We start from the raw sequence: 11,552 nt of genomic DNA, 5'->3' as shown, positions 1-11,552 counted from the left end.
TTACATGCAGATCACTCAAGCTGGAAAAGAATGTCCCCCTCCCCCAACACACTCTGCTTTAAGACTTCATTGACACACACGGGAAATCACCTGTGTAATGACCCTTTACACACTGCAGCCTTGGATCTAGTTCAGTCTTGGAGCATTTCAGATGTTAGGAAGCCTTCCCTGGTAATCAGTACCTTTGTCTTCACTGCACCATTATTCTTATGTATCCCTCCTTGCACCCTGTCCTGTGTGTGGAGTTAGTAGACAAACAGGAAGGGTGAGTAAAGTTTGTTTATTGATTGAGCAGTTCCTTTAAAAAACACAACATTTTTGGCAATAACTGCTATGTCCTCGCTTGCCTGGCTTAACGCATCTGTGCATCAAATTCCTGAGGCAGCCTAGTTTCTGCTAGTTCCTGCTCGAGCTTTCCTGTCCCAGCATTTAGCAGCGCCACACCTCAGGGCAGGGCCTGTCGTTGGGGGATAGCCCAGCACTTCGGCTCTAGTCTTACAAACACTTTTCAAAGTTGACAGTGTCTCTCTGCAGCGATGTGTTAAAGGCACAGGGCCAGAGACTCAGCTGGTGCATTAGAACCACAGCTGAGGACTTGGTCTGCTCCTGGAGCCTGAACAAAAGCATTTTATCCTAGTGCCTAAAACGAGCTACTAGCCAGGGAACCCAGCGAGGCGTTTAGACTGGGAAATGATAGCAGGTTACACCTCGTCCAGGAGGACATACAGCCATTAAGCTCATCTGGTCCACTCTACCACAGAGTACGTGGCCTAGACTTGAACCTGGGTGGTTCCTGTCACTCCAGCCACGTGTCGTGGGGAAAGGGCACTGAATTTAGTGGGGCTTGCAACAGGGCAGTTTGGACAGTCGCTGGTCTCGTGTGCCAGGACTTTTCCAGCAGATCTGTCTGAAAGGTCGTCGTCGTCTTACTCATCATCTACACACACAACCAGAAAACAAGACTATTTACAGGTGATAGTCCACAGGGTCTCCCCATCCCCAAGAGACAGTACCTCACGCTTTAAAAACAAACCAACCCACCCCAGCGTTGGTACTGCAATAAAAAGATAGCCCTTCTGAAAGGTATTCAATAAATAGCAGAACTAGAAAATCAATTGCTTTGATTTGATTTCAGCATATTAAAACCAACTTCCACATGCCCAGGGGTTCACTAATTATTCTCAGGAAGTGACCCACTGGCACCATGGGGGGAGGGAGGAGCTACAAAGACGATTGAAATGGGCCTTGGGCTGCCCACCAGCCCTCTGCCAGCATTGGCTCCTTGAGGCTGCCAGGTATCTAGTGGAAATGAAACCTGGGTCCTCCCCCATCAGCTAGAAGCACAAGGTCCCTTACAGGGAGGAGGTCATGTGACCAACTGATTGTCTCCGGCTAGCCTCTGTCCATGGGATTTCAGCACTGCTGCAGGTGAGAGCACCCCAGAGGAAACGGGGGCCACTGGCCGACCCGGGGAGGTAAAAGAAAGGGAACTTCTCAACCCGGACGCATCCCAACAAGGCCGGCTCTGCCAAACAGGTAGCTTGGGCAGGTTGCTACCATCGCTTAGAGGCAATGCAGTATTTAGTGGCTGTGTGTGAAGGGTGGGAGGGGTGTAGCCCTGTAGAGACCCCATCCCTTGTGACTCAACTGCCGGGCTTTGGCTCTCTGGAGAGAAGGGCTTGGTTTGGAAAGGAAATCCATGCTGCAGCCGCTGAGCTGCTAGAATCTGAACTGAGGACATGCAGCTAATGGAGCGAAACCCCGCTCAGCCGGTCCCCAGCCCACTGAACGCTGCCCTCTGGAAGCTGGGGGAGTTTGTGCAGAAGTCACAGTTCGGAAAGAAAACCAGTTTCTCCTGAGATGTCAAAGTTCCCCCATGTGTGTTCTGGTATCTTCGAGAAGTGCAAAATGAGCGTAGACTTGCGAGTCCCCAGTACTCCCTCTCCAAGGGAAAGCGCTACTGGATTCAGGAGGGAGCATCCATTCGCAGCCTGGGCAACCTATGGGACTCTCCAGGGCACCTCTGGCCTTAAAGGAACAGGCCGGATTTGCAGCAGCCTCTCCAAAATGTTCACTTCAGGTGCCCCGCTTCGAGTAACACTTCATTGCTCCCACTGGCTGCCAACAACACCCGCAACCCATTGGCCACTTGAGAAAACTCTGTCCTTCCGCTCTGAGCCTTGCTGAGGGGATCCTGGGGGATTTCCCTTCCCAGCAGAGGCGGTGGGGCGTCTGCTCTGACTGGGGCTGGGTTTCCCACACGATGCCACCCTAAGGAAAAAAGAAAGATCCACCCACCCAAGAATTAAAAATCTCTGGTGTCTCATCTTCCCAGTGTCTCTTCGGTGGCTAAGAAACTTGCATTCGTGTGAGAAGGAAAGTCTCTTAATACAGAATATGTATAAGCAATAGATAGTTAAAATCATTTAACAACACAGAGCTAGACCTCCTCTTCCCTATCGTTAGCGCCTCGTGCTCGGTCTGCTAGAACGGCATGGCCAGGGCTAGAGTTCCAGCCCACCTGGGGCCATCTCCAGCCTTCTTCCCAGCGCCAAGGACCCAGTCTCACACACTCTCCCTGCAGGCTGAGCTCTGATAACTTCTCCAAAGAGAGGGGAGGGTTCCCAGAACTTCAGCACCCTCAGGAAAGGAGGGGAGGGGGGCACTGGAAAACAAATGTCTCCTGCACGTAACACCCTCTTTCTCCAGCCTGGCCTGGCCCGGGGGGGTCTCTCCACTCAGCACACGGTCACTGAGAAGCAGACTTGGGCTCTTTGCTGTCGCTCTTGCCGCTTTTTGCAGGCTTTGGCTTCAGTAAGATGAACCTGTTCAGGAGGTCTGTGTCCGAGCTGGCCTGGGCCCCCGAGTACACTTCACCTACGGACAAAGCAGAATTTTGTACTGTTTCGTGGTCCTCACAGTATTGCAAGGAACCTCAGTCGTGTCCTTCAGTGCCTCCTGCTGGGGGAGGCTAGGACTGGAATATTATGGAGCTCCTGCAGTAATCTCTACACCGCCTCCTGCTGGAAGGGGCTGGGACTGGAATAGCAGGAAGGTCCTGCTGGGAGAATCTGGGCTTTGAGTGACTGCCAGTGCTCTGACCGCATTCCCCCTACAGTGGCTTCAGGGACGAGAAGCTGGGATGGGAAGCACAGAAAGCTTCACCAGCCCTGTACAGAGCCTATGGAGCAGCCAACCAGCCCCTTCAGTAGAGGCGGTTAGAGAAGCTCTGGGCCGGAATGATCCCACAGGAGGAATGACGGAGACACTCACCGGCGTAGCTGGAGGACTCGGCGATGTTCTGCGATCCGGTGATGTGGTGCCAATAGGCGCTCCGGGGCAGCATGGTGGTGGGCGTGCAGGGATAGGAGTAGTGTTCTGTGCCCTTGTTCAGCAGCTAGAGCAGAGAGACAGAAGGTGGTGGGGACTATTTTAAACATCAGCCTTGAAAATCCAGTTGCTTTCAGCTCCACCGAGTTAAATACAATTATTGTCTGGCCAAGGTGGCATGAGCTGTCGGGCCTGAGAACCCTCTGACAGCAGCCACCGGAGTCAGCGATTCTGAACTCTGTCATGTGGTGGGGCGTCGTCTTTTGTAATCCCAAGTGTGTCGGGTGACTGGGATCAGGAGAGATCAATTTCTCCATGTGTCTAACTTGGGCTCAGAAACCTTGGGCAAAACAATGGAGCACCTGAAGCCCCCTGGATTCCTCAGCGTGGAAGGCGACATGGCCGGGACTTGGAACGGGAGCTGCAGAACTCCCAGATTCTCCTGGGAACAAGTGGCATTGCAGAGAAAGGGCCATATCCTCCATGCTGCTCCATGGGGCAGGCCCGGAAGCACTGGAGAGCTATAATATGGCGCAGCGGGAGCACAAAGGGGACGGCACATGGCTAGACAGTCACGCGGCATCCCTTGGGAAAGGTGCCTTGTCCTCACAAGGAGTGCGGCGAGACCACTGACCTTCCCGTTACAGACCTGGGCAACAAAACTAAGCCATGGGAACGTGAAGAGTCTGCAGCTGGCCTAATTAGAGCTTCCGTTGTTTGCGCTGTAACGGATAACGAGGTTCAAAGGAGGTTACCGCGAGGAATGGACTGTATTCACACAGGACTGGGCCGACTGTGTTCCAAGAACAAGCAGCGAGAGAACGGAAAATGCAGCGCAAGGCTCCCCGCAGGCAAGGGTTAATTCTGTAGGGCCCATCACATACTTTGCTTCAAGAAAGCAGCTAAACCTGGTCAGCCAATCAGCTCCCTCGTTTTGGCTACACTTTCATAGCCGCCGCCTGTTTTTATGAATGGAGATGTCCCCTCACATCGGGAAAAAGCCCATGGACTGTACCAATCTCATGGTGGGGGGATGGACTGTTTTTCTTACTGAAAAATGAAATGTAAACCAACGTGCGAGTGCTTTTTAACCTGTTCACAGGGCTTCCTTTTCCTTCCTAGCTTGTCACTTTGGTATCTGCCATAGCTGCTCGGGTCTGGTGCCAGGAAGTGGTTTTGCTCCCTGGCTGGGTTTTCCCTGCGGTTTGTGGAACTGTGCTGGGCATTAGCCAGGCAGCTCCCGAGAATTCTCTATAGTTCAGAGCAGAGGAGACAGGGAAGTGGCCCTGGAAATACGGTTAAACCCTACGCAGAGGTCAGGCATTTCAACGTGCACATCGGGAAAAAGAAAACGCCAAGCCCCACTGTGACCCCCATCCATCGCAGCACACGAGTAAAAATGTTAAGCATTTGGGTTAGTCCCGGTGACTTCCTGCTTCAGTGCTTTGCTGTGCCAGGGCCTATAACATTAACACATCCCCATGTTTTGTGATCTCTGGGTGCACTGATCATGTGCACTGATCCACATCAGTGGTTTTCCAAGTCCCGTCGGCGGTGCTGCCCGGCTGAGGCAGGCTAGTCCCTACCTGTTCTGACACCGCGCTGTACCCCGGAAGCAGCCAGCAGCAGGTCCGGCTCCTTGGGGGGAAGGGGGGGAACCATGGGGCTTTGCGCGTTGCCAAGGCCAGTGCAACCATTTTCCTAGGGCACTAGGATTTGGGGGGCGCCATTTTCTTCGGCAGTGACCGCGGCGGCCGGATCTTCAGCCGCCTCGGTCACCACCGGCATTTAGGCGGATGGAGCTGGGGCAGGGGAGCGCAGGGAGGGCCGGCTGCAAGTGTGTGTGGCGGCGGGGGGGCACGCAGGGGAACTCCCCGCCCCAGCTCACCCCAGCTCCGCCTCCTCCCCGAGCACGCCGTGGCTGCTTCACTTCTCCCGCCTCCCAGGCTTGCAGTGCCTAAGCTGATTGGCGCCGCAAGCCTGGGAGGCGGGAGAAGGGAAGCGGCCACGGCGTGCTCAGGGAAGAGGTGGGGCAGGGGTGAGCTGGGGGGGGCGCTGCCACGGGGCAGAGGGGGAGGGCGCAAGGTGGAAGTTTCGCCTAGGGGACAAACATCCTTGCACCGGCCCTGCGCGTTGCCCCCACTCTGAGCACCGGCAAGAACCGCGCGCCTCCGCCTAGGAGCCAGATCTGCTGTTGGCCGCTTCTGGGGCGCAGCGCGGTCCGTGGTGCCAGGACAGGCAGGCTGCCTGCCTTAGCACCCCCGCTGCGCCGCTGACCAGGAGATGCCCGAGATAAGCCCACGCCCCAACCCCAATCCCCAGCCCTGAGCCCCTTCCTGGCCCCACCCCAGAGCCTGCACCACCAGCCCAGAGCCTCTCCCACACCCCAACCATCTGCCCCAACCCTGACCCCCCCCAAACTCAGAGCCCCCTCCTGCACCCCAAAGCCCTGACCCTCTCCTGCACCCCAATTCCTTACCCCAGCCCAGAGCCCCCTCCCACACCCTGAACCCTTCATTCCCAGCCCCACCCTACAGCCCTCACCCTCGCACCGCAACCCTCTGCCCCAGGCCTGAGCCCTTCCCACACCCCAAACAGCTCCGTTGGGTCACAGGCATCAACAATTTCCTTCAACTGGGTCGCCAGAAAAACAAGTTTGAAACCCACTGCTCTACATAGCACGTACAAGGTAAGGTAGTGTTACAGGGGGACCCTCACCCTTTTTATTGTCCAAGCCTTGTGCACTGAATTTGTAGCTAGTCACATATATAACCCTATGATTGATTAACTAATGTATGGCTGCTAGATTAGATTTGAAGTTACAGGTTTAAGGGGTAAAGAATAGGTAGGACCACACCACAGGGGGATAGGACTGGTGAGTGTGGATTAGGTATATAAGTAAGATAATGTGCTGCAGGCTTTAGGTCTGTAAGAGAGGTGACTTGGCCTGAAACAGGCTCACATGTCTAGCTGAGCCAGGGAGAACGCTGTAAAATGGAAGATGACAGTACAAGATGTTCTGGAAAACATGCCGCAGTGTACCAGGTACTACAGCAAAAAGCCGGAGAGTAACAGTTCGGGGAATGCTGTACAGTAATAACCTCAGGTTGCTACGGTAACTCACTGACAGAGCCGTTAATGAGAAGAAGGGGAACTAAGTGGGTAGCCTATGAGAAATGGAACACCCTAAAATTCGTGGGGCGTGGAAAATAAGGGAAAGGGGGTGAAACTCATGCAGATGCATGAGCGTAGTGGGCATACAAGAAACTCAGGATAAAAGGTGTTGCCTAATCAAAGTGGGCAGAGAAGCACATCCGGAAACAGCGAACGGGATTGGCCACCTGTCTGTTCATCTCCCCCATCTCGGTGTTTCCATGGGGAAGGGAGTATGAAATCATTCATGCTGGCTAGCTTCTGGGTTCTCTCTCCTCTGGATGTGTTTCAGTGTTTGGGGCTTTGTACATCTGCTTAATAAAACTCTTGATGACTTGTCAGCGTATTACCTGGGGGTCACCCTTCCTCGTGTGTGCCGAGCGTCTCCAATCCTCATGATCTTCCCAAGGGTGAGTCTCACCCAGCTAATTCTGACACGGTCGTCATTCGGGAGCTCGAACCCTTGGCAAAGGTCACTGTGGGCTCAGATACCACTGGTGATACCAAACCATCTGTGTCATAAAGGCTACAAATCTGTGTATTTCCCCTGGACAACAGCTCTGCTAACGTGACTCCCCATCCTGTGCCCTGATTTCCTCCCCCATAAGCTACTGTGCTTGGAGCTGGTTCACTAAGGGGTCCCGGCCCCAGGTACTCACCCTGACGTTCTTCTCCATCTCCAGCAGGACCCTCTTGTGCTGTTCTGCGATAGCCAGGGTGGCGCTGTGCACCCGCTGGTAAATCTGCTCTCCCTCCTGGGTCTGGAAGGTGTAGAGCCCTTCCCCTGCGTCACACATCCTGCTGAGCAAGAGGACATCAATGTACAGTGTCACCCAGAGTATGGTGTTCTCCCGCGGCACTCAGATACGCTGTGCATGCTGCGCCTAGGCACACACTGACACACCACAGCCACACTTACTGCCATTCACATGCTCCCCCTACACACACACTATTCCTACACCTCACACACGTGCCTGCTATGCATACATGCCCCCAGCTTGCACATTGTGTGCATTCACATAGAGACATTGGATCCACACTCACATGCCTCCGTGTACACACACACACACACACACACACAAACATTACTTAGGCTCTTGCAGCATTATCGCTGAACGACACTACGCCAGAAGCAACCCGACCAGGGTTTGTTTAACAAAACGACGTGGATACATCTTGGCAAGGGATCACTTTGTATGCACTAGCCTTTGGCCTATGGGAGGAGCACAGGTTTCGCTCTAGGGACAAAAGAACCAGTTTTCTACAGCATCTGAAAAAAATGTTGCGTGGGACAGCACGCTCTCTCAGCCACCAACAGATATCCCTCCGCCTCCTACACCAACAGGAGAAAGAGAACAAACGGGCTCCCTGTTTCCAGTGATAAAACTATACTCCAGTAATTCAACAGGGAATTTAAGTCCTTCCCCACCTTTACAAATAAATAAATAAATCGCCAAACAGATTTCAGTTCAAGTTTGGTAAAAATACACGAAAATTGGAAGTGGTAGAAATTACTTTAAAATGTTGACAATTTTTGCAGGATTTTTTTTTTTCCTTTTGCTGTTTTTTACTGGCTCTAAAATAATCTACTAAGATGCTCAGTTGTCTGAGTGTTTTGATGGCACCCGTCACCTGGGAATAGCAGTGCTCGTAATTATTTATTGACTCCCCGTAATAACCCATCTGCTTTGACGGGTGAGGTTGCTTTTGGCGACTTTCACATTGGACAAAAGTTACCAGGTGGTGCCGAGAGTCAGACCCTGGTATTAACTCCCCTCTGACCCAGAACACGGTGCCGGGAGCGGATCAAGGAGGGGTACGAGAGGCACATCAAAGCCAAGTTGAGATCACTCATTTCCCCCCATTACTCAATCAGGTTTAGCCCTCAAGGTGGGCAGCTTGAGTCCAGCAGACGCAGGCTTCAAATGCAGCTTCCCCATCCTAAACCAGGCTCTTGGGCCAGACTGGATATGGATTCGGCATGTCCGGCTGGAAACACGGTGGGTCTGATTTCCAGAGGGGCTCAGCCTTCCAGCTCTTGTTCAGCTGGGGATGTAGGTGCCTAGCACTAGTGGAAGCCAGGCCTACATTTCCAGCGGTGGCTAGTGATTTGGGGTTCCCAGTTTGAGACACCTTAAAGGGGCCTGCTTTTCAGAGATGGGAGGATCAGCACTTCCTGAAACTCAGGTCCCCCTATGGCAGTGGTCCCCGAACTTTTTACCTCACGCCCCCTCTTACCCCTGTCCACGTCCGTCCCTCCCACAGCGGGGAGCAGGACCCCAGTCACTGGGCTGGGGCCAGGAGCAGATCTGGGTGGCACTCCCTCCCCGCCCCCCGAACATTCCTCTGCACCCCCCTAGGAGGGCGCACCCCACAGTTTGGGGACCTCTGCTCTATGGCGTCTCAAGTTAGCCCTCCCCATAGTCACAGCCCCTTAGCGAGAGTCTCGTTCCCCAGGTACCTCTGATCTCTAAAACCCAGAGAAATCCTGATCTGGTGATCACCTTTTTAACCTAGTCCCGGTATAACACTGAAGCCAATTTTGCCAACTGGCCCACAAAACTCCATTCAGCCATAGGCCCCTGACACGATACCACAGCTGACAGGCACCGGTTTAAGTCTCCGAATAAATAATCCGTTCCCTCTCAATTGTAAGGAATCGGGATCCACCCATGCTAGGGGACTAAGCGAGGTGCCCTGGAAGAGCGCGGTCTTATTCACAGAGCGGATGGGATGTTCCCCAAAGAATCACTGCCAGATTCTGCTGCCAAAGAAATAAGCAGCTTTTTTCTTGCAGGCGCCAGTTCAAAGGCTCCAGGGCAGGGCAGACTGGAGAGGATGAGGGTTTTTCTCTCTCTATAAAAGCCTAGTGTGGTGAGTCAGCAGATGGGAAGGTCTAGTATGAAAGGAAAGTTCATGTTTCTGTCCTCTCTAGCAGGTAATTATCTGGAGTCCCTAATATAGTCAGGCCTGGCTGATCCAAGTTACTTTGCAAACGAAGTTGGCACAAACCTTCAAAGGGGGGGAACGTGGGTGGTCAGGCAACTGCACTTAGACATCTGGAGACGCTGGTTCAAATCCTGCGACAAGTTGTAATTGACAAGCGTTCTTGTCACTAATCCCTACTGCAAAAACCACCACGGCAGGATTCCTTCTCCTTTCCATTCCGGAGAGGCCCCGGGCTGGAACCGAGGTGCATCGGCAGAGCAGTGAGGGAATCCTAGCCCGGTTCCCGTCTCTCACCCTCCCTCACTTCCACAAGCACAATTATTACTGGTATTCACCCAGCGTGTCTATAGATGTCTCCAGCGGCTCAGGATCCTGGCCTGCCAGAGCTCGCCCCCCCATCTGCAATCGGACCGCACTGCCCTGGCACAGCCGCAGCACTGTAGCTCCCTGCCCGGTGCTCCCAGCAGGCCGGGCAGAGCTGCTGCGCAGAGCATGCAGAAGGAGAGAGGAGCGTCCTACCGGCCGGCCTCGAAGGTGAACCTGGTGGCATCGCGTCCATAGCGGCGCAGTGAGCACAGGGGCCAGGAGATGAGCTTCACCCGGGGGTTGTGCATGTCCCAGAGGTAGATATTTTCGTGGGTGATCTGCAGTTTACACTCCCCGTACACGTCCAGGTTCGGGCAGGGCAGCAGGAACACGTTGAACCGATCTGCGGGGGGAGACAGGCAGCTGAAACCAAGGAAGGCACCATCCCTACTCCCCCACCCTCTCAAGAGAGGCAAGTCCAGGCCCCCCCATCCCATCCCCAAAGGGGGATGAGCCCAGGCCCCCTATCCCAGTGTGGACCCTCCACACGCAACCCCCACTGCCACGGTGGGACAGACCCAGGCCCCCTCCCAATGCCCCATCATACTCCTAAAGGAGGGGGGAGCCCAGCCCCCTCTCTCAGGGCGTTCCCCGTCCCAGCTGCCTTCTGTTCCCCAGGGCAGCCTGCCAGGCGCCGCCAGCGCTCTCACCTGTCTGCTCACACTGCACCCCGGGAGCCAGGAGGTCGGGCTCCCCCAGGCTGATGTCGTTGAGACGTGCTCCTAGGCACTCGATGGACAGAGTCTTGTACCACTCCTCGGCCTCCAGCTCTGCAGGGAGCCAAGAGCCGCCCGTCAGCCCCTGCCCCCACAGCATCCCTCGGCTCCCCAAGCACAAGCCAGCTGGGGAACGCCCCGTTACACAGGATCCCCCTCCCCGAAGACAGGCCCTGCACTATGGTCACACCTTGCAGCGTGCGTCCTGCTGGCTGGAACAGAAATGCACCGTGGGGACGTCCCAGCTTGTAAGGCCAATGTGATCACCCAGTCCGGCCTGCATAACCAGGACCCCTGGACTCCCCTGAATGAATTCCTGGTTGATCTAGGGCATCTGTTAGAAAACCAGCCAATCCTGATTTAAAAATGGCCAGTGCTGGAGAATCCACCACGAGCCCTGGTGAGTTGTTAAAACATGGCACTTTAAGCCTGAATTTGTCTAGCGTTAACTTCCACCCATTGGGTCTTGTTATACCTGTGTCTGCTAGATCAACGGGCCACCTATTACCCAATCTGTTCACCCTGGAGCACCCCCAAGCCAACCCAGGGCTCAGCCTGCACCGCCAGAGCCCCATGCTCGACAGACTGAGCTGGCCAGGCTGCTGACGACCGCCCCTTGCCCTTCTCTAGCCCCGTTCATCACAAAGCATCCCAAGTGCTGTATGATGGGCCAGTTCCCGGAGTCCATGCTGAGGAGACTCTTCCTTTGTGCTCACAGGCACTTGGTGACCAGTGGGCATTTTGCCACAGGAAGGGCTAAGGAGGGAGTCCGGATTGTGGCCCAGTCCGTACAGTAAAGAGATCACTTGCCCACCAGTGAAATGCAGCCACCTCTGGGGCGGAACACAGCAGACATTCTGCACCAGCAATACTACAGAGTAGTTTTTAACCAGTGTAGTGGAAAATTACTTTTCCAGTGGAAAATCCAGGGAAGATTTTGGGTTAGCAGAAACTACTCCAGTTTGAATTTGACGGTGACCCCAAAGTTAACACCCCTCCTCATGCGAGCTCCAATAACGACAAGTGCTCAGCACCGGG

The 11,552-nt window shown here is 54.4% G+C and overlaps 1 protein-coding gene across 2 annotated transcripts in view; it reads right to left on the bottom strand.

The window, feature by feature from the left end:
- Positions 1-145: 145 nt before the first annotated feature.
- Positions 146-11,552, bottom strand: part of DOK4 (docking protein 4) — a 46,009-nt gene continuing 34,602 nt past the window's right edge. The window contains exons 5-9 of one of the 2 annotated variants that reach the window (XM_044986887.1): positions 10,449-10,568; positions 9,952-10,141; positions 7,143-7,281; positions 3,274-3,397; positions 146-2,877 (exon numbers count right to left, since the gene is read on the bottom strand). In XM_044986887.1, coding sequence (XP_044842822.1) covers positions 2,750-2,877; positions 3,274-3,397; positions 7,143-7,281; positions 9,952-10,141; positions 10,449-10,568 — 701 coding nt within the window. In that variant the 3' untranslated portion in view covers positions 146-2,749. Of the gene's footprint in view, positions 2,878-3,273; positions 3,398-7,142; positions 7,285-9,951; positions 10,142-10,448; positions 10,569-11,552 lie in introns of both variants that reach the window. The other variant, XM_044986886.1, reaches the window with a different exon arrangement.

This window comes from Mauremys mutica, chromosome 14 (assembly GCF_020497125.1).
Source record: "Mauremys mutica isolate MM-2020 ecotype Southern chromosome 14, ASM2049712v1, whole genome shotgun sequence".
Classification (NCBI taxonomy): Eukaryota; Metazoa; Chordata; order Testudines; family Geoemydidae; genus Mauremys; species Mauremys mutica.
This window is presented reverse-complemented; position numbering and strand designations above follow the sequence as displayed.